General features: G+C 47.4%; 4 protein-coding genes and 1 long non-coding RNA gene across 9 annotated transcripts in view; 2 read left to right on the forward strand and 3 right to left on the reverse strand.

Moving 5' to 3' along the window:
• Positions 1 to 4,500, forward strand: part of pkhd1l1.1 (PKHD1 like 1, tandem duplicate 1) — a 21,285-nt gene extending 16,785 nt beyond the window's left edge. For both annotated transcript variants that reach the window (XM_085940016.1, XM_085940017.1), the window contains 14 exons: positions 315 to 405; positions 475 to 623; positions 691 to 813; positions 989 to 1,100; positions 1,627 to 1,743; positions 1,814 to 1,979; positions 2,045 to 2,277; positions 2,352 to 2,516; positions 2,596 to 2,753; positions 2,869 to 3,004; positions 3,116 to 3,460; positions 3,546 to 3,697; positions 3,765 to 3,911; positions 3,982 to 4,500. In XM_085940016.1, the coding sequence (XP_085796142.1) occupies positions 315 to 405; positions 475 to 623; positions 691 to 813; positions 989 to 1,100; positions 1,627 to 1,743; positions 1,814 to 1,979; positions 2,045 to 2,277; positions 2,352 to 2,516; positions 2,596 to 2,753; positions 2,869 to 3,004; positions 3,116 to 3,460; positions 3,546 to 3,697; positions 3,765 to 3,911; positions 3,982 to 4,341 (2,454 nt within the window). In that variant the 3' untranslated portion in view covers positions 4,342 to 4,500. The remainder of the gene's footprint in view (positions 1 to 314; positions 406 to 474; positions 624 to 690; positions 814 to 988; positions 1,101 to 1,626; positions 1,744 to 1,813; positions 1,980 to 2,044; positions 2,278 to 2,351; positions 2,517 to 2,595; positions 2,754 to 2,868; positions 3,005 to 3,115; positions 3,461 to 3,545; positions 3,698 to 3,764; positions 3,912 to 3,981) is intronic.
• LOC147041188 (uncharacterized) lies at positions 1,435 to 6,680 on the reverse strand. Of its 2 annotated transcripts, XR_015062848.1 has the most exons (6): positions 6,250 to 6,680; positions 5,836 to 6,109; positions 5,502 to 5,744; positions 2,630 to 4,362; positions 1,799 to 1,969; positions 1,435 to 1,708 (listed from the first exon to the last, which is right to left on the reverse strand). It is a non-coding gene; the product is annotated as an uncharacterized LOC147041188 (long non-coding RNA). The 2 variants fall into 2 exon arrangements; XR_015062847.1 differs by having other exon boundaries at positions 5,836 to 6,680.
• LOC147041189 (growth/differentiation factor 6-B-like) lies at positions 4,928 to 7,658 on the forward strand. The gene is made up of 2 exons (XM_085940025.1): positions 4,928 to 5,177; positions 5,529 to 7,658. Exons 1-2 carry the CDS (start codon positions 4,928 to 4,930, stop codon positions 6,401 to 6,403), a joined length of 1,125 nt encoding a protein of 374 aa, XP_085796151.1. The 3' UTR covers positions 6,404 to 7,658.
• A 4,935-nt stretch (positions 7,659 to 12,593) lies between these two features.
• Positions 12,594 to 18,679, reverse strand: ints8 (integrator complex subunit 8). 2 transcript variants are annotated; one of them, XM_085901389.1, is made up of 28 exons: positions 18,626 to 18,679; positions 17,945 to 18,083; positions 17,698 to 17,872; positions 17,395 to 17,535; positions 17,249 to 17,320; positions 17,125 to 17,176; positions 16,855 to 17,037; positions 16,685 to 16,792; positions 16,462 to 16,614; positions 16,296 to 16,396; positions 16,094 to 16,235; positions 15,955 to 16,025; positions 15,704 to 15,879; positions 15,508 to 15,638; positions 15,325 to 15,435; positions 15,052 to 15,256; positions 14,850 to 14,971; positions 14,584 to 14,768; positions 14,476 to 14,509; positions 14,336 to 14,395; positions 14,186 to 14,247; positions 14,002 to 14,120; positions 13,830 to 13,933; positions 13,715 to 13,765; positions 13,557 to 13,630; positions 13,426 to 13,490; positions 13,312 to 13,355; positions 12,594 to 13,104 (listed from the first exon to the last, which is right to left on the reverse strand). In XM_085901389.1, the coding sequence occupies exons 1-28, from the start codon at positions 18,647 to 18,649 to the stop codon at positions 12,988 to 12,990; spliced, it is 3,021 nt and encodes a 1,006-aa protein (XP_085757515.1). In that variant the 5' UTR covers positions 18,650 to 18,679; the 3' UTR covers positions 12,594 to 12,987. The 2 variants fall into 2 exon arrangements, with proteins under 2 accessions (XP_085757515.1, XP_085757516.1); XM_085901390.1 differs by lacking the exon at positions 18,626 to 18,679 and adding an exon at positions 18,530 to 18,544.
• A 177-nt stretch (positions 18,680 to 18,856) lies between these two features.
• LOC147041191 (putative C-mannosyltransferase DPY19L4) lies at positions 18,857 to 24,283 on the reverse strand. 2 transcript variants are annotated; one of them, XM_085900671.1, is made up of 18 exons: positions 23,676 to 24,283; positions 23,474 to 23,593; positions 23,180 to 23,304; positions 22,985 to 23,075; positions 22,789 to 22,910; positions 22,558 to 22,703; positions 22,354 to 22,477; positions 22,129 to 22,263; positions 21,918 to 22,049; positions 21,739 to 21,840; positions 21,557 to 21,630; positions 21,154 to 21,435; positions 20,959 to 21,079; positions 20,625 to 20,681; positions 20,478 to 20,560; positions 20,286 to 20,418; positions 19,817 to 19,975; positions 18,857 to 19,726 (listed from the first exon to the last, which is right to left on the reverse strand). In XM_085900671.1, exons 1-18 carry the CDS (start codon positions 23,749 to 23,751, stop codon positions 19,562 to 19,564), a joined length of 2,247 nt encoding a protein of 748 aa, XP_085756797.1. In that variant the 5' UTR covers positions 23,752 to 24,283; the 3' UTR covers positions 18,857 to 19,561. The 2 variants fall into 2 exon arrangements, with proteins under 2 accessions (XP_085756797.1, XP_085756796.1); XM_085900670.1 differs by having other exon boundaries at positions 18,857 to 19,975.
• Between the last annotated feature and the right edge of the window lie 46 nt (positions 24,284 to 24,329).

Below are 24,329 nucleotides of genomic sequence, written 5' to 3' on the forward strand. Positions count from 1 at the left end.
TACCTGAAACAGACTTGAAAACGACAGGAACCAAAAAGACATGAAGACGACAGCAACCGCGACAAAAAAAGACACAAAGACAATGATCCGACGGGACATGGGGGGGGGCAGACAGGACTTATATACATGACAGGTAACAAGAGGCAGGTGAGCATAATCAAACTAATCAGGGGCACACAGGAGGGGAGGGGCGAGCACACGGGCGAAACCATGACAACAGACACATGGAGGAACGGCTGGGTACGAGACGTGACAAAATCACTTTAAAGTTGAGGCGCTAAAAAAAAAAAAAAAATCGTTCTTCTTGGCACCAGGTGAATGAAGGCACAGACATCGTGATGCAAGACAACATCGCGGCGGGCTACGAGCGGGTCGCCTTCCGCATTGATGGCGAACCGTGTCCTGGTAAGACCGACCCATTGGTCCATATTTTCAAAACAAACATCCTCCAAGACGTGACGCGATCCCATGCAGGTTCCCCCAACGGCAACGAGGCGTGGTCTCACAACGAGGCTCACGGTGGTCTCTTTGGCGTCTTCATGAATCGCGACGGGCTCCCCCAGTGCTCGCTCATTCGTGACTTCTTCATCTGGAGGAACTTTGACTATGGAATCTACTTCCAGGTATCAACTTGTCACTTCCTGCTCTTGATGTTTTTTCTTATTTATGACATCATCATGCACCTCCTAGACCATCATGAGCATCACAGTGTCCAACGTGATCTTGGTGGACAATGGTATGGGCATCATGCCCATGATCTACGCACCGCCATCCCTGTCCCACCAGTATGCTGACAAGAAGGTCCGAGTGGAGGTAAGACGTCAACAACGCCTGGCCAAAATGTTCTTTGTGAGGTGTTCTGTGCAGAATGCATTTTTTCACTAGTGGTAGAACATCCAACATCTTATTATTTTATTTTATAGAAAATTTGGGGTTTGAATTCCCTTTTAATATCGGCTTGTTCTTTTTTTTTTTTTTTTTTTGTCAGGATTCCGTGGTGGTTGGTGGAAGTCCCCACTTCAACTGCTCCCACACACTGGACGCCAATGACTTTAACACAATCAGTAGCAACTTGCATCGAGCACCTAAGCCCAGCAATGGTAAAATTTATTAGAAAAAAATATTTGTTTACGTGTGCTAACGCTGGCAAGAGTTTCAAATACATGATATAGGATTTTGAATTAATAATCATAAAATACATTTAGTTATTTTATTTTTGCTCAACATTAGACTATTGTCTAAAATACATGATATAGTATTTTGAATTAATAATCATAATTTGTTTTTTTTTGTCAGTTTTATTTTTGCTTAACATTCGACTTTTGTCAAACTAGGTAATTTTATGCAGGTATAGTACCAAAGTTAACATTTTGCAAAAACTAAATTATTACATTTTATTTATGAAAGTACATTTTAAATTTTTTATCAAATACACTGAATTTGGATAAAAAAATTGAATATTATCAGAATATATATCAGAAATACAAATTCAATTTGTACATTTTTGTACATAAAAAAGGAATATTATCATAATATATGTCAGAATTGAAAATTCTAGTTGTACATTTTCTATACACAATTAATTGCAAGTAAAGATTGTAAATGGGTCGATTATTTCGTGCCCAGGTGGCAAGTCGGGAATCTGCTGGCCGTCTTTTGCATCAGCTCACAACACCGCTCCGGAGAAGCCTTTTCCCGGTAACATCAACTACAACGCCATCAAGGGCGTGATGGAAGTGGCCGGTAAGTATCATAAATGGCCGACACGTGAGGCGGCATCCGGGGAGCTGATACTCACAAGTCCCTCGTCCAGACTCGACGTTCGTGGGGTTCGGCAGCGCGTGCTCGGGCCAGACAGACGTGATGTTCCTGAGCAACTCCTACAACGAGGACCTGCAGCACCCCATCCACGTTTGGAACTTGACCACTATCAACAGCACCAAGGAGGCTAAGGTCTTCATCCATAGGCCTGACGTCAGGTAAAAAAAAAAAAAAAAAATTATGAGGCCATTTTTTTTTTTTTAATGTTCTGCGTTGTGTGTAGGAAAGCGAATCCGGCCGACTGCGTGGACATGGATTGCGACGCCAAGAAGAAGACTTTACTTCGAGACTTGGATGGTTCCTTGCTGGGAGTGGCGGGCAGCGTGGTGCCACAGTCCGAGTTTGAGTGGGACGGGGACTCCAGGAGGGGTCTGGGTGACTATCGCATCCCCAAGGCCATGCTGACCCACCCCAACGGCTCCCGCATCCCCGTGGAGCAAATAGCCCCCAATAAAGGTTAAAAAAAAAAAGTCCCCATTTGCAAATGAATTGCAAATGAGATCTGAAAGTTTCCCGACCGACTTTTTCAGGTGTGATCCGATCCAACTGCACGTACGTGAGCGCCTGGCAGGCGTACGAATGTTCGGCGCTCAGTTACAGGATGCTCGTTATTGAAAGTCTGGACGCCGACACGGAAACTCGACGTCTCAGTCCGGTGGCGGTGCTGAGCGAAGGCTTCATCGACCTCATCAACGGTACGTGACGTAATAATAATAATAATAATATATGCCTGTAAATGTTCCCCATCTTAATAAGTGGTGTGTGTGCGGCCAGGTCCCCAGGACCATGGCTGGTGTTCTGGTTACACCTGTCAGAAGAGGGTGTCGCTCTTCCATGGCATTGTGGCCACGGGACACGCCGTGGACGTCTTCTTCTCAAGCGTCAGTCCTCAGAAGCTGCGCCTCATGATGCTAAACGCCGACGAGGATGAGGTCAGTGTTTCTATTTTTTTTTTATACATACATGGATACAATACTTTTCTGTAAAAGAAAATCAATTCATTTTTTTGACATTTTGACGGCTTTGTTTGTCGGCGGCTCCCTGCAGAGCGTGCTGGTGTCCGTCTTCTACAGCAAGCCACAGCAGATGGACGTGTACGTCGGCAACCAGCTCACGGCGCCCACCAATGCCGAGTGGAACGATGACAACAGCGACTACAGCCTCAAGGAGCCCCTGTACGACGGTACGAAACATCAGAGGTTGCCAGGAGTATTGAAATGATGAAACTTTCTTCTCAGAGGATAAAGAATATATGCATGTGACTTTTGGTTTCTTGGTTGTCTTTTCCCCGCAGGCCAATATGTGCCGGAGCTCAACAGCTCCACGCCGCATGGCTCCAATTACTTTGATCAGAACTCCAAAATGTTGAAGGTCCTACTGAGAGGATCTGAACCAGTGGAGGTCCGGATGTCACCTAAGCTCTTCATCTCCTTCAACCTGCCCACCATGACTGAGGAGGAATTTTTCGGCGACGACCTTGTCCGCAACTTGGCCGCCTTTTTCAATGTCCCGTCCAACATGATCCGGATCACCAAGATCATCCGGGAGGACTCCAGGCGGAGAAAGAGGTCCACTGGCCTGACGGTGGAGGTGGAGATTAAGAAGCCACCAGTTCAGCAAGTCTCCAACACCACCGATGGTGAGATTTGGATCACGGTGGAATAGTGGCTGGCATGTCGACTTTGCAATTTTGAGGTTCTGCTTTTGTTCCCCCCCGCGACCAGATGAGGAAGACTTTACGCTGCTGAAGAACATCGCTGACAATTTGGGTCAGGCGGCCATTTCGGGCAACCTCAGTCAATCCATCGGTTTCAACGTCTCGTCGGTGGGAGTGATCGCGCCCCCGCCTCCTTCTTCGGACCCCCGCTGGAACGAAGTAAGACCCATATGACTCGGTGGCAAAAGAACAGGTCTGGAATCCGTACTTTGGTTTGGACGTGCAGGAGGCCTCCGTGGAGGTGACGAGAGATGAGCCCGAGATCAGCCACGTGTCCAGCGTGGAGCAGTTGTTGCTGGTGCAGGAGCCCATCGCCGATCACTACGTCGGCCCGCTTTCGCAGCAACCTAGCCTCATGGCTGTCGACCAGGAGGTGAGCAGCTCCACTCCTCGGCAATTCAAACCACTAGAGGGCGCTCAGTTACAACAATTTGGACCTCCAGGGTGAGTGCGTGTCAGTGGACGTGACCACCATGACACTGACGGCCAGCCTGAAGGATTCCACCGGCGCCAGTGTGGACGGTCTGGAGGGCAACACCACCATCTTGTTCCGCTCCTGCTGGGCTAACTTCACCGACCTGTCAGTGGTTAACAGTGGCGCCAACCTCACCGTGGTGTTCACCTTGAACGACTGGAGCGCCCGCTCGCAGGAGTTCAGCGTCCAGGATATGCCCGAGCCCCCCCCGATTCCCGATGACGACAGCGTGTTCGGCGCGGGCGACGCGGTGGCGCCCGGGAGTTTATGCCTGGTTAGCGTCATCTACACGTTTGCTTGCTGCAGCGGTGACGTGCCTTTCTGCTAGGGGGCGCTCTCCGGTCGCTACCTGGGACAAAGAAATAAAAAATACCGGGTTAATTCAGCCGTCTATTTTCTGTCCAAATATTTAATCAATGATCAGGATTATACACTCAAAATGGGCTTCTTGTGTCTTAAGCTATTTTTTCTATTGTACATGAATCTCTTTCTTATGATTAATAAAGTCTATGATGCTTCTTATTCGTTTGTCAATTTATGAATTGGATACTTTTAAAGCCAAGAGCTCTGGCGTAAAAACTGCTTGGATGGTTTTAGTCCTCTGTCCAAGGTCCTGAAGGTTAGTGCCTGTTCATTTGCGCTCCACTAGAGGGCAGGAGAGATCCATGACAATGGAAACTCCCAGCAGGAGCAACACAATGAGCTGAAAATTTCACTAAGTGAAAGAAAGGGGCATCTTTACAGCTTCTTGGCCAGGAAGGAGTGACTTTACTCGCGACTCCCACAAAGAACTTTACAGCCTTCATTTGGGAGGGGGTGTGCGGAGTTAACGCTTAACTTTGCCGGTCTTGACACACTGTGCACACTTTGCGCGTGGCACCCACACACACCCCCGTCCTCCTTAGAGGGCGCCCATGGATGTCTCTCTGGTGGCCGCTCTGTGCGGGGCTCTGGTGTTGGCCTGGCGGTTGCCCCCGGGTCGGCCGCTCGCCCTCTCGCTGGCGGCGAATCGGTATTTGAAGGAACCCCGCGTAGAGCCCCACGATTACATGATGTCCATCTACAAGACCTTCTCCACGGCCGAGAAGTTGGGACTCAACGCCAGCTTCTTTAAGTCCTCCAAAGCGGCCGACACCATTGCCAGTTTTGTGGACCACGGACAAGGTATTGCACATTCAACTGTTTTATGTGGCAGTTTTTGTGAAGTTTGTCTTTTTTTTGGGATACTATTATTTATTATTACTTTGGGTATTTTATGTCCATGTATTTTGTGAAATGTTTTTTTTGTTTGTGCCCGATGGACAATATTTTGCATATTGTATCTGAAGATACTACGTTTTTCATGTTTTTTTTGTACTTTGGAAATGTTTCGCTATATTTCACGTATTTTATTCTTATTGTTGGTGATGTTACATTGTATGTGGAATTTCTTTGATCAGTTTTCAATTTTTGTGTGTATTTTGTTTTTGAACTTGCACGATAACTTACATTGATTTTTTTCTCTGTCTTGGTCAGACGAGGTCCCGCTCTCTCCTCTCAGGAGGCAACGTTATCTCTTTGACGTCTCCACCCTCTCAGAAAAAGCTGAGGTCTTGGGAGCCGAGCTGAGGCTCTACACCAAATTGTCGGGCAACTTGGACCCGTCAGAGCCGGTGGAGCTTCGTCTCCTCTCGTGCCGGGACCGGCAGCCCTTAGACTCCAAAACCCTGGCGCTGCAGGAACGCTCAAGACCTAGATGGGAGGTCCTGGATGTGTGGGAGCCGTTCAAAGAATGGAAACGACAAGAGGAGAGAGGCGGCAAGCATTTCTGCTTGGAGCTTACGGCTGAGTGGGACAACTCCGAAACTGAGCTGGATCTGACCCTGCTGGGGCTGCATCGGCATGGTGCCAGGCCCCGGCAGAAGAAGGCCATCCTGGTGATCTTCACCAGATCCAAGCGGAGGCAGACGCTCTTCGCCGAGAGGTGGGAGGGCCGAAGCAAAGGACGCGGCCCGGGGTTGAAACCCGGCCGCAGCAGGCGGACGGCAGCGGTGCCCAGGAGCCGCCACGGGAAACGGCACGGCAGGCGCTCCAAGTCCAGGTGCAGTAAGAAACCCCTACGGGTAAACTTTCGTGAGCTGGGCTGGGATGATTGGATTATCGCCCCGCTGGACTACGAGGCCTTCCACTGCGAGGGCGTGTGCGACTTCCCGCTGCGCTCGCACTTGGAGCCCACCAACCACGCCATCATCCAGACCTTGATGAACTCCATGAACCCCGGACAAATGCCGCCTAGCTGCTGCGCCCCAGCCAAGCTCAGCCCCATCAGCATCCTCTACATCGACTCCGGCAACAACGTGGTCTACAAGCAATACGAGGACATGGTGGTTGAAGCGTGCGGGTGCAGGTAAGACTTCAGAGCCCGGATCTTCAACAGCTTCGAATCCTGAAAGGTTTCAAGAGACTTAATATGAAGTGCATGCTTACTTTATGTTCCTGCGTTGTTCTTCATCAGTATGTCCATCAAGAAAACATTCCTGTTGCTTTCAAGTTTTCAAGAACTGACTCAACCAAAACACAGATTGGTAGAAACAAAAACAAGCAGAGAGAAAATGTCAATCATTCATTTCAAGTCAAACATTAAATGGGGTCAAATTGGTTGTGAAGATAACAGGTGTGTTTAAAAGGTTTATTTAGGGGTGGGGTGGGGGGGGGGGGGGGTCATCCATCTTGTCCAATAAAACCCTTAAAATGATCATTTTGAGGGAAGCACAAAATTTAACTGGACAAATTTCAAGGTTCTTGTTCTTATGCAAGTTGTTTAACATGTTTTAAAAAGCACTTAAAAAAACAATTTACATTTCATACACTATGAATAAATTCATTTCATGCTGAACTAATTAAGCCAAAAATATTAAATATACTCCACTTCATTTTATTGTAATTACATTAATAAATGAAAATAATGTTCTAGAATCAACTCATTTTTAAGTCCAATGAGATGTCAGAATATTTCAACATGTGTGTTACGCTCAGCTGGGGTGGTGAGCCAAAAGTGCAGAGGACCCAGGAGACAAGACACGGAGACTGAGGTTTTAGGGCAAAAACAATAGATTTACTTCCCTCACGAAAAGGTGATCCAAGGTGGATAGGAGGGAGGAGACACTGGTTTGATGTGGAGTTGAGCGCTGACCACGGAAGGTTAACGTCGAAGCCTCGAGCACTGTCTCTCAGGGGGTTTTGTAGACAGCCTGATCTGGAGACGAGATGATCTGGAACAGCTTGGTTGATTGAGATGAGCCACACCTCTGCTGGGCTGACTGGGGATGAGTGGCACAACAATGTGCCCTCACATTTTGCCGCACCGCATGTAAATATTTGATGCGCAAATGATAATTTAAGCTTTTTTTTTTTTGGAGTAAGTTATTGCAAATGCATGCTGGATGTTTTGTTGTCACACAAATACTTTCACGTGTTGTCGTGTCGGTCTGAAAATGATCATTTTAGGCTCAACAGTTATACATCATGCTTTTATATTTGCAGAATAATGTACAATATTGATTTTTTTTTTATTACAGAGTTTTAAAATTGTGCAACGGAATCATATGTTCATATGAAATGTAACGCAAGACATCTAAAGTCAAAATTAAATGACGTGAAAACATGTTTCAATGTCTAATTTCCATTTTTCCTAAAAACAACAAAGGGCTTCGAGATAGACCCCTGAGGGACCTCTAAAGTTTCTAGTACAGTACCCAAAACTGGTCTCCTCCTGTCTTGTGTCAGAAAGGGCCGCAGGGTCAAAAGTGGGTCAGCAGGCAAGCTGGCCCAGTGCCACCTTCCCTGGGTGGCCTCAGTGTGTGTGTGCGTCTGTGCGTTAGCTAATACTGGACAAACAAATTGGTGTACAGATGCAACGGTTGACCCCTCTTTAGTCTACACTGGAACAATAGCGGAGGAGGATCCCGACATCAGATTCTCCAGGCGGGGTTCAGAGTTCAAGTGGTCTATTGTCTGTGTTTCATTGGGCGAGGGAGGGCACTATAGAACCCCCATAAGACTGGAAAGGAATGCCCAATGACAAGGTGAGATATATATATAAAAAAAAAAAAACGGGGGCGACAAAAGAGCGGAATGCGACGTCTCCATAGCGGCCCCCGTGGAGGCGTTGCCGCTCTGGGGAAGATTTGCGGGATGGGGCTGTTGTTATCAGCATGGAAGCAACCTAAATGGCTCACACATGTGGACAAAAACGAGGCAGGAGAAAGAATTTCACAGAGTAAAAGATGCTGCAGCAGCTTGAGGAAAAAAGACCCTAAATGGGGTCAGCAGTCAGAAAATTAGGAACACTGTTTTTCCACAGTTGTCTATTAAGGGCAGATGGAAAAAAAACAAAAAAATTGACATCTGCAGCAGTATCTTGAGGAAAATGAAGAAGAACAAAAATGTAGATAAAATATGAGAAAGACACGGTATTTGGGTGTGAAATGAATTACAAGGGGCTCCGGAATGGAGCCCTGAGGGACGTCTTATATGTTTAGTACATTAATGTGAAAAGATGCGTGTATGTGTTGACTGGCCAAGTTGCTCTTTTCCATGGGTGTTCCTCTTTTTGTTTCTTTTACTGTCACATAGGGAGGAGGAGGAGGAGGACACATGTTTGCAATAGGAACTCACAGCTGGCTCTCATGAATGCACTTGACATCCGTTCTTACGTGCAAAGATACTTTTTGTGTGTGTGTTTAGTTAGTTAGTAAGTTAAAACAGAGCAAGTGTATTATAGACATTTTGGATGCAAGCACTATTGGTTCCGAGTGTTGCTTTTACAATCCGTCTACACTCGGAAACACAAACCAGATGAGACCCCCAATTAAAAGTGTCTGCCAAGAGATTGTCAATTAAAGTCCAAAAAGTCCAAATTGACTTTGAAGGCGTTTCGCCATCGGAGGGAAACCCAAAACGTGATACGACCGCCCGCAAGAAACCGGACGGGAAATGTGAGGTGACGCCGACGTGCTGGTTGAGGAAGTGTTGATGGGGGGAAGAAGAAGGGGGTGGGCAGCGGGTAGCGCCTGGGGGCTCTCAGGGGGGCACGGTAATAATGTTTTCCGAAAAGACCCGGCTGATGTTAAACGCACGTGCACAAATTAAAGATTCAAAGTACGAGGTTTTAGTACACGATCATTTTTGGTGGTGTTCCTCAAGACTGTATCTCAGAACCCTTTTAGTTTCTTCCTCAAAGCCTCAGTAAATCCCAGCTGCCCCTCTTTGACCTTTAGGTGTTGATTGCTCTGCCATCTCTAAGTCTTTCCCGCTCGCCAGGGGTCAGTGGTCAATGAAGCGGCCAGGCCTAATGACGGCAAATAGCGTCAATCACCTTAAACGGCAAAGTACGACACACATATACACACACAATTATACACACACACATAGTCAAAGAATGTCGGGAATCCGCTACGGGTTAAGCCACTGCCACTGAACGTATAAACGCATTGAAACAAAACTCACTCCAAACACACACACACACACACACACTCAAAATTAAATTGTTAGTCTTTTTTATTATATTCTATGTATTTTAAATCTTTGTTTTGAATTATTTTTTTAAAATTGATTTTCATTTCTTTTCAAGTTCCAAGATGACTCAACTAAAGCAGAACTGCTATTGTGATTGGATCCTAAAAAAGGATTCGTAACAAATTGGGGTGTGCGTGTGTGACACCAAAATAGCAGCAGCCAAATAAATGTCATTTTTTCTAAATTCAAAAATCAAGGCCAATATTAATATCATGGTTTTAGGACCACCGACACCGCCCAACTGACTTTTGAATCATACATGTTACGAGTCAAGGTGTAGAAATAAAAACTATATAGTGTATCTCACACTTTTATGATGGATTATGGCAGGAACAACCTGTCAATCAAATCCGCGGCTGCTGTACGGCAGCCAAAAGTGAAAGAACACCAAGGCCTTCACTTTTTTTTTTTTTTTTGGGACATTTTGCATTATCCGCTCATATTTTCCACATGTGCCTAATGCGGCGTGCGGAAAACATTTCCCGCACAAGATGCTTGCATCCGCATGGAATCAGAGCCACAGTCATTGATGGATGAGACAGTTTGTTCATTTTTAAAAAAGAATTTATCTTACTTTATTATTTATTTACTTATTTACTTATTTACTTATTTATTTATTTATTTATTTATTTATTTATTATTTGTTTTTTATATAAAAAAAAAATATTATGAAAATATATTAGGAGTATATTTAGAGTGCATTGTAAAACAAAAAGGTCACTGAAGGTCAAGAAAAGCGATTATACTGCCCCCTAGTGGCTAGTGTCTTATTAGGTTGTTAACCTTTCAACAGATTATTTCCTTTGGTTCCATTTCAAAACTCAAACAAATTCTTACTACCCGGGCTGACTGGTTGACGTTTGAGCCATCATGGTGGCACAGTGGAGCACTGGGCAGACGACCAGTTCACGCATGGTCGCAGGAATTAAACGAGGGGGGGGGGCACATTCTTCGCCGCTCTGCTCATTCCCTGGCAAACGGCGAGTCTAGATTTCACAGTGGCATATTTTTGATATAGCAGGGAGCTATTTTGCGCAAGTTACTAATGTCCGGCAAAATAAATCATCGTCATGCTGCAGTTTCAAGCCTTAAAAGCACAAAAGACACTTTGTTGATTTAAAGGCCCAAAACTGGGAGTATGAGCGAAGGACTGCCTGATATGACCCAAAAGCAAAACAAGTCTTTTTTTTTCTCATCAACATAAGATGCCAAATGATGCCACCTTGAGGTTATTTTATTCCCAACTGGTTCTTAGGCCTAGGCAAGCTGAAGGGAATTGTAAATAGTTCCAAATAGAGGTCAATGTTAGCAGAAAACATTTTGCAGGAAAGCAAAACATCATCACAAAAAGTTGACTAGAATAGGGGAAAAGTCATTTGGGGTAAATGAGAAGCATCTGAAATGGCGGCAAGCGTGTCCTTGTTGAGTTAGTATGAACATTTGAACACAGGTGTGTAGACTTTTAATAGATCCACCGTACATTATCCATCGGGCAGTAGGCGGGGGACACCCTGAACTGCTTGCCAGCCAATCGCAGGGCACACAGAGACAAACAAGTGCTCAATCGGCCTATCGAGCAAGTTTTTGGAATGTGGGAGGAAACCGGAGTGCCCGGAGAAAACCCCCGCGGACACGGGGAGAACATGCAAACTCCACACAGGGAGGGCCGGAGGTGGAATCGAACTCGCACCCTCTTAACTGTGAGACGGACGTGCTAGCTACCCAGTGCTGCCACCGAGCCGCACGTACATTATTTATTTCTTTATTTTATTGAGTGTTCATCGAGTACGGTCGCATCAAGGCCCCCGGCGGCAAGTTCAAGAGTTGAACCCTCAAGGCTCCCCCCCAAAGGCCCCTCATCCTTTTGTGTGTAACTGATTTCATGAACAAAGTGAAAACACCAGCTTGATCTTTTAATCCCTCCAGCGCTAGTAACTACTTGAAGAACCCCTCTCGGTCACGTCCCCCCCCCCCCCACTCCACACACACACACACACACACACACACACTCTTCTTTGACATGATCAGTCATCGTAAATGCATGCCAGGCCTCCATTTTGTATCTTTAAACATTTGTGCTTATCAGGCAATGGAATCAAACAAACCGCTGGAGGAGGATTGGTAATAGATCATGCCACATACGACTTTGTGGAATCTGTGTGTGTGTGTGTGTGTGTGTGTTGCGGCATGTGAAAGAGATTGAGTTTCATAAGAAGATCTGCTGGTTAATACGCGGTGTTTATCTCCACACACACACACACACACACACACACAGAGAGACACACAGAGTTCTCGACAACATTGGTTTATAGGCTTCTTTTATCTTTGCCTACTTTTCCATCCCTCTTTTTCCTCCTTTTCATCTGTTCCAATCACCCCCCCATACTCCCCTCCATACGCACATACATAATGTCCTCATATTCTCAAATGCCTTGTAAATCTTTTAAAATAACAAACAGGAATTTTGGTGATGAACTCTTTAACGCATCACCGCGCCATTTCTCAAACTGAACCGTCTTCTCGACCGGCAGCTGTTTGGCAGATAGTGAACAAAAAAAATGAAGCTTTAAAATGTTTACGGACGCTCCCATAACTTATAGTACAAAGTAAATAAAGTCGGCAATCAATGTGCCAAATACTGTGACTTGAATCAAAGCAAATACTTCCTTGTTTATAATTGATGAATCGACTTTTTTAACATGACCGGAATGATTTTGTTTTGACTTCTCATATAAGTGGGAAAAGGCCTCAACTGTCCGAGGAAGGCAACTTGAAATCCGAGCTTGGAGGCCCACCTAGTGGTGACATCCAACCTTTTTATTTCCAATAAACTATATAGTCGACGGTACAAAAGAAACGTACGAATTGGACTCCGTTTTTTCAAGAGTTTTTTTTTAAGGGGAGGAATGAAGAACATTGCGCGGTCGACATATTGAATTTATCCTGCAAATTAGATTAAAAAAAAAATGTCCCGGATAGTGTTGAAGATGTGCAGACTGCATGACTGTGGGCATGAGTGATCTGTTTTGCGTCTGCCTTGATAACGGCAACAATGTCTGTCGAGGCCTGGAAGGCTTCAACGGCTGCTCCGTGCCACTGGGGGACTTCAAAACAATACATTGGGACCATCTTCCATTTTTTTTTTTTTTCAAGCTCGACACGACATTGACGGCTTCGCCGCAAAATGCGAAAACATATCACGTTTCTCGAATGGAACACAACAAAAGAAACACGTGGGAATAAAAGAATGTTGCTGAGGAAAAACCGCAAAGGGGCTCCTTTTGGACCGCAGGTGTCGAGATTTTTTTGGAATTCAATATTTGAACGGGGGGTTGAGTTAAAAAAGCGCTTATATCGCCGATTAAATCGGCCGGCCGATTAATCGTTGGATTCCTACGGGAGGCGCGACGACAAAAAGTCAGAAATAAAGCTTCGCCATAGCCTGCAGGAACTTCTTCTTGCGTTTCTGCGCCGCCAGCTGCAGAACTTCCTCGGGGTTGCTCGTGTTCAGTTCGGCCTGACCGATGGCTTTGATCTGGAACGGAGGACGTTTCGTTAGGAACGCCGGCGCGTTTATACAGCTCGATTTAGTATAATGTTGCACAATAAAAATATGCCTTTTAAATGAAGTTTTAAAAAATCTCAGTTGGCCAACAAATGTCACAATAAGTCCTATGTAAGGGGAAATTACAAATATAAATATCGATATGAAAAGTCTACACACCCCTGTCCAAAAGCTTACCGCTATTTGTCTCTTTTCCCCTTCGCCCCGCTTGTGGTGGATATCTGCTCACAGTCGAGGTTAAACAAAACAAAAACAAAATCGGTGAATTTCAAGCGAGCTGTTTAAGGATACGTGTGAGGTATTCCAAGATGGTGACGTCCCAGATGTAGTCGTAAAAGGAGTCCATGGCGTCGTGGCTGCGTCCGGAGACAAAAACAAGGTTGATGGTGGAATTGCTAGGTTGCGCAGAAGGAGGGCCTTACCTGTTCTGCTCTTGGAGGGCTTTGAACGCCGTCATGTAGTCCACCTCCCTCAGGAACTGGCAAAGAACCGCCACCTGAGATACAACAGATCAGAAAGACAATTTATTTTGTAACTACTTTAAAACATACTGCAAACAATGCGTGTGATGTTGTGTGACCTGTGTGTGGCAGTTCATCATGGAGCAACACTTGATCATCCTCTTCAGAACCTACGCACAACATTCAACATCAGTGAAGATGGCTAACGGGAAAACGCGAGACGGGCGCGGCCACCTGCTCCGTGTAGACGTCGGGCGGCACGGCCTTGGTGAAGAAATCCGACGCCACGCCGCCGGCTTGGAGGTACAAGTTGAGGGCGGCCGAGTACTGATTGGTCGCTGGGGTGCCGAGGCGACGCGAGAGTTAGCGTGGCCGATTGTCAACATCGCGGAAGGCGTCGCGTTACCAAAGTAGATGTCGGCCTGCGTGATGATCCACGATTGGTTGTTGGGGTTCAGCGTGAGGGCGTAGGTCACCAGCTCCTTCACCGTCACCGCCACTGCCTCCACGTCCACCGCTTGGATGCTACGCACGCAAACGTTAGACGTGACGCAAAACACGTAATCCGACGAGAGCGTCCGGTGCGTTACTTGGGCAGAGACGCCGGCCAGATGGAGAGGTGCTCGGCCGTCACTTCGTTGACAATGTCGTCCTGCGGGTGGGAGATAAAGCCGAAAAATCTCTATTTTTCCCAGGTCGGCGTTTGGAAAAAAAAAAAAAAAAAGGCGCTTGCGGCTCACCCGGACGATACTGTGCAGCCTGACGAAGAGCGAGATCAAAGTGGTCAGCACCAGCGGCTCCTGGCGCACAAACCCAAACGTGGCGTCAGCAACGCCGCGTCGCCAGCGACGTGTTTTTTGTTCGGGGGGGATACACTCACGCGGATCTTCTTGACGAAGGTTACCAATTTACTCCTGGAAGGACAAAGAAGCGGGTGAGGGGGGGGTGAGCTGTCTGCCGCGTTGTCACGGCAACGTGATGAGGGCACCTGTGCAGGATGCCCGTGGAGGAGTCCCGCTGTTTGATGAGCGCCACGCGTCCGTCGTTGCTCCTCTTGTGCTGGACGGAGACGCTGCAGATCTGCACGATCGCGTCCCAGAGCTCTTTGGCCGTGCGTCGGCTCTCTTTGGGGCCCGGTAGCTCCTTGCACGTGGACGCCAAGAGCTGGCCCAGCTGACCCCCCCCCAAAAAAACACAGAAAGTAAATAGACAAATCAAGGACATTAAGAAAATTCGGGAAAAGCTCGGGATCACCTTGACGTAAGGATTGTTGGCAACGGCCGAGGGCGGCACCTGCAGCGTCAAGTAGTCGTTCTCCCTCCAGTTCAACATGAAGGCCACGCACTCCTCGCCGACCACCTGCCGCAAAGGGAGATCTGCGCGCGCGCACCCCCAAAAAAAATAAATTGCCGTTTCGGCGCCACCGTCCCGATTGGCGCGCGGCGTCAAAACTCGCCGCGTATGCGCATCTCCAGGTATCCGCGCACTCGGCTGACGAGGTCGGGGGGCGGCCTCTCTTTGCCGCCGTCGGCCGCCGCCGTCTCGTGGGCTCGCACCTCCATCAGGAGCAGCTCGTTGAGCATCACCTGACGCAGACGCGGCGAGAACTCCGTCACCAACTCCAGGCAGGCCGAGAACAGCTGCCGCGCGTGCGCGTAGTCCTGAAAAAGAATGGTGAGGCGATGATGTCACACACCGCAACGGAGCAAAACGATGACCTCATCCTTACTCTAATGGCTACACAGTGGAGGCCTTTCGCCATGAGGATGTAGACCAGGTCTTTGGTCAGGTTGTCTTTGATGGCCAGGATCACGTTGATGTAGTCTGGAGGAACTTCCCACTACAAAAAACACCAATACGTTTTTTTTCCCAGCATCCTCGAAGGCAGCACGAGTCGGTGGACAGCCTCTACCTTGCTATTGACCCTCCAGAAGGGTCTGTCGGCCGTGTCGTGCAGCTCGTTGAGGATCTGCCTGATCCTCCGCGGGTCCAAGGAGAGGATGAGCTGCTGCTCCAGCTGGCCGACGCTGACGCTAGCCGACGCTGAAGGCGAGAAGGCGGCTGTCAGCGACGTGGCGTTCCCACCCGGCGAGGACGCGCGCGCTCACCCGGAATGTCGTAGAAGGAGGGCAGCGGCTTGGCGCTGAGGTTGACGGCGGCCGAGCGCTTCCGCATCTGCTCCACTAGCAGCTTCCTCTCCTCCTCCTTCAGCAGCTCGGTGAAGAGCTTGTGAGAGGACACCACGAAGACCAGGGAGAGCTCCTCCAGGCTTTCGCAGAGGGTGCTGCCGGTCGAACGGGGGAAAAACGCTGATACCGAGTCGGATCATGCATAAATGACGTGCGTTTGCGCCACTCACCGCATGAAGGTTGCCATGTTCCTTCTGGATGCTTCGCTCGAACGCTCTTTCTCCAATGACCGTGTGCACACCTGCGAGATAACAGCTCATATATTCCTTTTGAATATTTTCATTTCCAAATAAATCTCATGTTTGTCACCTCCAAAATAAAATCCACCAGGCGCTTGCTGGGCTTCATGAGCAGCTGCTGGAAGCGCACGCCGAGCACTTCGCCCTCCAGGGCGTCGCGTACGGCGTTGCACGCGCAAAGCTGGTGACACACCTCGTCCAGGCCCGACTCCCTGTGGCAAAAAAACATCGCAGACGTGATGGGAAGACACGCTTGGGACGTGCTCTCTCACCCTTGCTGGGCCTTATACAAGACCTCGCGGAGAACTGAGCGTCGAAAGTGCTTAGGCAAAGCGCGGCTGACGTTGTCCTTGACAAACGCTTCCACCACGGCCTGCGTCACACACATCGTTTCATAAAACTGCCCCGTAACATCCACTCGATCGTCTCTGAGCTCACCTGGTAGCTGCGGGCACCGAGCAGTTCGTTGATCTGGTCGTAGTGGGTGGTCTGAGAGTCGCACGAGTCGCAGTCGCCGGTCAGAGCTTTGCAGGCGTTCCAGTAGCCGGCCAGGCGCTCCTCGTCCAGGTGGACGTGCACCGTGGAATCCAGCTGAGAAGGCAAAGTTGGAACACAAGACACATCGACACGGCGTCCTGAGCCTGGAGTTGTTGGGTTGTACCTTCTTCAAGAGTTCCTTGGTCTGCCTGAAGTGGTCTCTGGCTTTCTCAAAGGCTGGCTGGTCCGTGCATCCTTGCTGGAAGAAAATGGCCCCCAAGTCGTAGTGAACCTAAAAGAGCGGACGATTAAAAGGAGGGACGGCTGACCACGGGTGGGCGCATTTAAGCCTACTTGGCAGTGCAGCTCGTTGCCGCTGATGCGGAGGCCCGCCGTGGATGACTCGGTCTCCCCGTTGGCGGCGGCCGTGTCGGCAGCCAGCAGGTCCAGAGTTCTCACGGTGTGCACGTAAAAGTCTTTCTTCACACGCAGCGCCCCTGCCAGGACACTGATGGAGTCGCTGGCCTGTTCCTTCAACTGGACGCACAAAATGCCGCGTGACCACTTTTTCTGTTTTTTTTTTTGAAGAGTCCTGCAAGATTTCTGAGCTGGACGTTTACGCACCACACTGAGGATGTTGTCGGTCATCTCTTTTTCCTGTTGCACAACACTCAACCTGCAGAAAATGACCAATTCAAGTCTGGGAGCAATCTCGTTGTCAACCAAATGCACCCGCCAGAAAACTTGCATGTTCATCTGGTGCGGCCCCGGTTTGTTCTGTTTCTCCGGAAAGCTGCTCAGCACGATGGTTCTGATGGCCCTGCGAAATGGGGAGACTTCTTCATCCTGGCTTTCCTTCAGTGTGTGAATTTGTTTTTTTTTTTTTGCTCTTACCAGCGGTTGTAGATTAAGACGGCCATTGCGGTGGTGGGCGGCAGCACGTAGAGATCCAGGTCCACGTGTTTCACGCCTGCCGGCACTTTGCTCACACACAGTAGCTCGTTCAGCAGCATGTTCAACACGGGGATGGTCAAGCTGACATGGAGACAATGGTGGATTTTTAATCTTCATGCATAGCCTTGTTTTTGTTATACTGCCCTCAGGTGGCAAGAAAGCACAATGTCTAATGAAATTAAAAAATAAATATGGCACAAATGGTAAAAAAACAACAACAAATTGTTACGTTTTTGGACACACCCTTTCTCCAGAGCATCCAGATCCCACTTCATGTACGCCGCTACTTTGAGCGCTAGCAGCTTCAAGGTACGGTTCTTGCGGTTGTCAGCGGGAGGCTGCACCTGGTTCTGCTCATTCAAAGATGGCTTTGACGCCTGCTCCAGGAATTGGATGATGAGCTGCACCCCCGTTGGGTCTGCAAAGGTATCATCATTGCCGTGTTAAGACGTCGCGTCAGCTGGAGATTTTTGCAGCCCTGAGCTCTCACCAGGGTTGGACTTCTGCAGGTGTTTCTCCAGAAGGGATGCATCCAGGAGGAACTCGAACCAGGATGTCTGGAGCGGCGTGCTGGGTCGGCTGCTCGTCACGGCGGCCACCCGGTCAGCCGCTTCTGCGCTCATCCTACGCTGGTAGACATAAGACAAAAATTGATTTTTGAAACAGGGAAAAAAAAAAAGGGTTGCCATCACTAACTCTACCTTAATTTGAGTCAAGGACAACTCTGAATGTTCAGGATTGAAATGTTTGGAGCTGTTTTAAGGTGTCCAAACATGGCTCTAATAAACAACAATAGCATATTTATGTGGAAAATTGTGTATTTCTCGTAGAAATCTGATATCGTGGACAACAATATGATTCTTACATTTGGTTAGTTTGATTTTTAGTACCCTGCAGCCAAAACTGGCAGGGTTGTGTTTCATAAATGTGTTGTGTGCTTGCCTGTACGCCGCAGCCGCTGGTTTAAATCAAGCGTACCCATTTGTACTGTGTTATGTTTCAGTTATGGTTCATTTTCTTGCTAACAGACAAACTTTGAAGCCTAGCACACTAACTGGAAAGTGAATTATCTTACCTTATTGCGTTAACAATTAATTACAACAACATAGAAGGTGTAAATAAGCTCAAAGTGGGTCTAAATGTTGAGAGCGACATGGGGGCTGTTTCTCACGTAATTGTGTCTAAGCATCGCCATTGCGCAGCTTCGATTTCCGGATCCGGTTCGTCTTCAGGAAGGAGAGCACTGCGCCATATTTTGCGCATATTCATAGCGCGTCAAAACACAATTAAAATGTTTTAACTGTTTACATATTCACACATGTAAATAGGAATATTTACCATATATTAACTAAATACCTTGATTCTTTAACATTGTTGATAGTATAATAAAACAAAAAAGGTCACTAGGTCATACAAAAGTTTATTTGGACAAAAGCTTTTAGAGAAAGGACAAAAATGTAAATAAAATAAAAAAGAATTCAATGAAAGCTAACGTAGAGGTGGGACAGACAACTCAACATATAAGGCATCAAAACCGATAGACGAATGAAGGCAAAATATCATTACCAGTCCCCCAAAACGCACATTTCACTTTAATGAGGCACTGCTAATGCAACAATATATAGAATTGGCCCTTTAGCAAAAGATGCAGCAAAAAAAATCATCATATTCACGGTAAGTGTATTTGATTACGTGACTTGGCAACCGTCCTTATCTACGACTGATGTGGAGACAATATTGGCATCCCATTGAGCTTCAACAGACAAAAAGTAAATGCACATTTTTATAAATTACAGTACAAAGACTACAGTGCCCCGCACCACCTTCCAAGAAAATGTACTTTCTCTGACTAGCCATTATTCATACATTTGTTGTTTTTGTTTCAGGAGCATATACATACTTAAATCTAAGAGTATGGCCAGTCAAAGAGTATTTTTTTAAGGACAAACTGCATTTATGGCATGTTTCAATACGTAAAGATGAACTTTACTGGAGTAAACTATTTGAACATAAGACGCAGCCGTGCTGCTCGAGTGACTCCAAAGTGCATACTAGTACACGGATCTCAAGAACCATCATTAAGACGCTCAAGTTGTGTGCTTTTCTGTTAATACTGGAAGGATATGACCGAGTTGACTCTGTAGACGTGGTAGGAGCGGTTCCAAAAGACGCGGGTGAAGTAGTTGGTGTACGGTGAGCGGTTGCTCTTGATCTCCTGGCAGAAGCGGCGGTGTCTGGAGAAGAGATACGTCTCGCCGTTGTCCTGAACCACCTGCGGGGAAAGGAACGGAGGAGGGGGGGGGGGGGGGGGGGGGGAGAGGTCGTACTGGAGTCGAAAGCCGAGCGTGGGCGCAAGACTCACGTGTCCGTTGGCGGCGTCCAGCAGGTCCTTGATGCGGCAGCCCCGGTCCAGAGTGAAATCGTTGCACAGGGACTCTTCTATGATGACGTAGTTTGCCTTGCGGGATGTCAGAATCTTGTAGACTTCCTCAGCGGAGCGCATGGAGTATACCTGGTAGTTCTGAAATGCATTGAGGAAAAGGAAACAAACTAAACCTTCTCTGCCAGTTTTGGTTTAAATTCTTTATATATTTTGACCACCTGGGGGCAGTATAACTGTATAATATGGAGATTGCCACAGTAAGCTGCAGAAATATTAGTCATTCCTCGTAGTTGATAAAGAATACGTGTGTGAATACAGTATTACTTGTCTATATCTGAAAATTAGTAGATCAAAGAATATTTGGGGATTATGATTAGTCCTTACATCATCACTTTATTATGGCAAATGAAAGTCAGACCACTGTCCTTCTAGTATAATTGTGACTCACGTCTTCACTCCTCCTCAGCATGTCCACATCCGAGTACAGCGGCAAGCTGGTGACGGCGGCGCCGGAGTCCGACTTGATGGCGCCCAGGAGCTGAGGGCTGCCCGCGAACACGGCCGCCGCTGGAAGGTGAGTCCTACGAATAGGGGAGACCATGAACATGTTGTGGAAACGCTCACGAGACCCAAGACCCACCGGATCCAGCCGATTAACTCGGCTGCGTCAGGGTCGTAGAACTCCTGAAGCTCAGACAGGTCGGCCAGCACGCGGGGGCAGTACTGAGGAGGACAATGAAGACAATTATGGTTATTATTCTCATTAATATTTGGATCAAAGTCTCACCTCTCGCCACAGGCTGAAGCAGATGATTGTCGGAACGGCGATGCTCAGGATTAATGACTACAAGGAAGCAACAATAAAATGCATTATCATCATCATAATTGTTTTATTCTTGTTTAATTCATTATTTTATTCTAACCTTAAATAATAACCATTTTATTTAAAAATCGCTAAGTCAAAAAATCTATTAAATAATTTTTAATAAAATTACCCTAATGCAATTGAAAGTTAACCACAGCATTAACAAAAACAAAGTCAACAAGTTGGAGTTCAACCAAAGATTGGATAAATTAATGTGTCATGTAAACATTTTTGTGATAGCCTGAAGGCCTCTCACCAGTACAAGAGGGTGGACTGACTTGAGCCTGAGCCACCTGAAGACGGTCATCCACAGATCCGGCGAGCACACGCCAAACGCCGCAAACACGCACATGTATGGTGTCCAGAAGTACTTCATCCTTTGCGGAGAAGAAAATACGTTTGTACTAGCTAGCACACATCTAACAACCCACCAGCTGTGTTTTCGTCCTACCCGTCAAATAGCAGCGTCAGGCCGCCGAAGATGAGCGTGTGAAAGACGTGGTAGGCCACCTCGGGACGCTCGCCCACGTATCCATCTTGCGGGCGTCGTTCAACGTTCCGTGTCGGTTGCCCGCTGAATCTGGTGTAGACGGCCTGCAGCGTCGACACCCCGCAGACGGCGAGAACCAGCAGGTAGAAAGGCAGAACTGAGGTCTGAGTGAGGCGCAGGAACAAATCTTGACTGGGAGACTGGAGACTTTCTTGGCACACCAGAAAGTTGCTCACAAAGTCGCTGCAAAACACCCCATGCAAGCTTTATGATTGATTTTTTTTTTTTTTATTTCCCTACATTTATGCTCAGCATTATTCCTCCAACTGGTCAAAAAGTCCCCTGAACAGTCTGTGCTACTTACTTTGTCGTATTGAGCCCAAACTTCACCTCCAGGAATTTCAAGATGAATTCACCTTCAACTACAGGAACAACTTTCTGCAAATTAAGAAAGTACACATGTATTTTTTTTTTTAAGTAGCACAACAGAAAACACTGATTACAATCGGATAGTAAACCCGACCTTCATCAAAACAATCTACGCACCTTGATTAAATAGTTGAAGGTGATGGCGGTGGTGAAGACCAGGTGGAAATGAAGGAAAAGTTTCATCACTCTGGCCACCAGAGGGCCCTTCTTCATTTTTTGCTGGAAACGACCAAGTAGATACATCATATTGTCAGCCGAATAACGGGGGTGGTTCTGAAGGGGCACGGTGACGCTACCTGGAGGTACCTCGCCAGCCCGCAGCCAATCAGGAGGCTGAGCAGCGGTGAGGTCAGCAGCGCCGCGTTGTTAAAATGGAAGAAGAAGGCCAGCAGCAAGGAGCTGACGTACAACTTGTGGATGTCGGACAGCTGCACAGGGTGTTGATCATTTAGAAAGGTCGAGCGGGCGGAAGGAAGCGGCGTCGTACCTTACGAAGCGGCGTCGTACCTTACGAGGCGGCACCAGGTCCAAGGAGTCCAGTAGGAAAAGGCAGAAGGCTTGCACAAAGAGCACGTAGTGGCTATGCTCCCACACCAGCAGCAAGGTGAAAGTGGTGGCACTCAGAGTCAGGTAGCACAAGTGCTGTAAGCAAGTTGAGCCTTTGACTTGGGGAACGTACTCAAAGTTGAACAAATCAAATCATTTGGAATTCAAGCAAAACATTGTTCTCACCTCAGCTGCCAAGCCAATGTAGTTACACAGAAAGCCGGTGAGCGCCGCCATCTGGCAGGCGTAGCAAGGCAGGGCCCAATTCTCTCGTAGAGGAACCGCCTGCTCCACTTTGGTGGCGTCAGGTCTGGGACGGAGACGGGACGCACGGGCGGGAGATCAACGACCGAGAAGGTCTCTGGCGGATGCTGTCCGTGCGGGACCAACCTGCTGATGACGTACCAGGCCACCGTCAACATGCCGGCCAACCAGGTGCCGCTCATCAGCCAGCTGCAGGCGAACAGCGCGGTGGCGTATACTGCCTGGAGCGCCAAAACCGCGCCAACGTAGAAGTAGATGGGTTCTACCACGTCCTGCCAGGGCCGGAATCGTCACGTTCGACCTATCCAAAAATTTAGATCCACACCTTCTCTATAAAATGTCCCCTTTAAAGCTGACCTGGCTGCCAGAGACTCTGTAAATATAGCTGGTGATGACTTCGGGATACAGAGACAGGCGCTCCACAGCGTTGATGGTTTGTCCCGCCAGAGTCCCGTCGTCTTTCGTCAGCTCGTAGAATGCTATCGCACGCACACCGCGACACGCGTGTGATTTCTTGGTTTCCCAATCGGAGCGAGGGAGAGAAAAGACGCACCTCTATCGAAAGACGTCGCCGCCACCATGCGTTTGTAGTAGTAGTAGTAGATTGCGCTGCCACCTTGGAACGTCAGCTCCCGCTCCACTTCCTGAGACGGGAAAATACCTCACGTAAATAAGACTCTGGTAGCGGAGACGGTCACTCTCAAAATGTATGCAAACGCACATGTAATTTCAAGTTGTTGGAACATACCTGCCTCATGGAGAACCAGAACTTCCTTTCGTGAAATGCAGAGAGGTAGGCGGCGTACAGCGTGCCGCACGCCACCGCAGCCAAGCTTCCGAACAGGAGCCTCAGTACACGCTGAACAGCGCTCACTGCAGAGAAAAAGTGGTGGTATATTTTAGTAAAAATGCTGTTTCTGTAAAAAAAAAAAAATAGCTGTATCACATCTTACATGTTTGCTTTGTTGTGCTAAGATTGTTTCCATAAATATCAATAATTAACACTAAAAGACAATTTCTGATACAAAAGAAATGGACTCACACGCAGGACGTTTGGATGCTTTGACCGTCGACTCGTGTTTGTTTGAATCGTCCACTTTCTCCTCACTGTGGTTTTCCTCCTCGCATTTGGGCTGTTTCTCTTCACCCTCATCATCTTCGACTTTATCAAGTGGAGGAAAAACTTGTGAGCCGATGCTAAAAACAGTAAATGTCATGCTGAGTTAGCTTCGAGCCACACTTACAGACATGTTGAGGTTCTTGCTCCTCTTCTTTGGCCACCTCGAAAGTATCCGACGTCCGACGTCGCAACTCGGTCATGGCAAGGAGAAATATCTTTTTTTTTTTCAAGGACCTAAAGTATTATCTGGTGTTCTGCAAAGGCGACATGCTAACTAGCCAGCCAGTTAGCAAGTGGCTAGCTGACATCGGTCAACACGAAACGACAGAGAAACACGCCGGACTCTCAAAAATATCGTGTTAATATTTAAACAGACGTTTTTTTTCTTTACTAATATTAAGAGTGTCAGTTTCACAAAAAATTTATGCGACGATTTACACCAGGAAATGGGACAGTCAACTGGCCTCATCCAGGAAGTTTTGGTCCACCGGCAATTAATCTGGGCATGCGCAAATGGGCGGATTTGGTCACGTGTATACCGGTCTGCACGTGAAACCGGCGGCGAAGGTACGCATGCGCAAACCGATTAAGCAAATTACCATTAAAATACATAACAATTAACACTCTTCGAGAGATTTTAATTGTATTTAGTCGTTTTTGAAAATGTTTAATATCAGCACGTAATTCTGTGATTGCGGTAATAATTTCGCATTAATAGTGGTTATAGTCGAATCATTTAGCATTGAGTTGTTAATTTTACAATTCTACATAAAAAGCC

The sequence above is a fragment of the Syngnathus leptorhynchus genome, chromosome 20, assembly GCF_054491065.1.
Source record: "Syngnathus leptorhynchus isolate UIUO chromosome 20, UIUO_Slep, whole genome shotgun sequence".
Taxonomy (NCBI): Eukaryota; Metazoa; Chordata; class Actinopteri; order Syngnathiformes; family Syngnathidae; genus Syngnathus; species Syngnathus leptorhynchus.

What these genes read in the sequence shown, in the direction of transcription:
- ints8 (XM_085901389.1), bottom strand. Translation starts at nt 18,649, where the DNA reads ATGGCGATGCTTAGACACAATTAC. An exon ending in CCGACAACATCCTCAGTGTG is followed by an intron (nt 17,038 to 17,124) that starts GTGCGTAAACGT and finishes TTGTGCGTCCAG; the next exon opens with TTGAAGGAACAGGCCAGCGA. An exon ending in GGCTGCACAGTATCGTCCGG is followed by an intron (nt 14,248 to 14,335) that starts GTGAGCCGCAAG and finishes TCCCACCCGCAG; the next exon opens with GACGACATTGTCAACGAAGT.
- LOC147041191 (XM_085900670.1), bottom strand. Translation starts at nt 23,751, where the DNA reads ATGACCGAGTTGCGACGTCGGACGTCGGATACTTTCGAGGTGGCCAAA. An exon ending in ACATTGGCTTGGCAGCTGAG is followed by an intron (nt 22,264 to 22,353) that starts GTGAGAACAATG and finishes ACTTGCTTACAG; the next exon opens with CACTTGTGCTACCTGACTCT. An exon ending in CCTTCAACTATTTAATCAAG is followed by an intron (nt 21,631 to 21,738) that starts GTGCGTAGATTG and finishes CTTAATTTGCAG; the next exon opens with AAAGTTGTTCCTGTAGTTGA.
- LOC147041189 (XM_085940025.1), top strand. Translation starts at nt 4,928, where the DNA reads ATGGATGTCTCTCTGGTGGCCGCTCTGTGCGGGGCTCTGGTGTTGGCC. An exon ending in TTTTGTGGACCACGGACAAG is followed by an intron (nt 5,178 to 5,528) that starts GTATTGCACATT and finishes TGTCTTGGTCAG; the next exon opens with ACGAGGTCCCGCTCTCTCCT.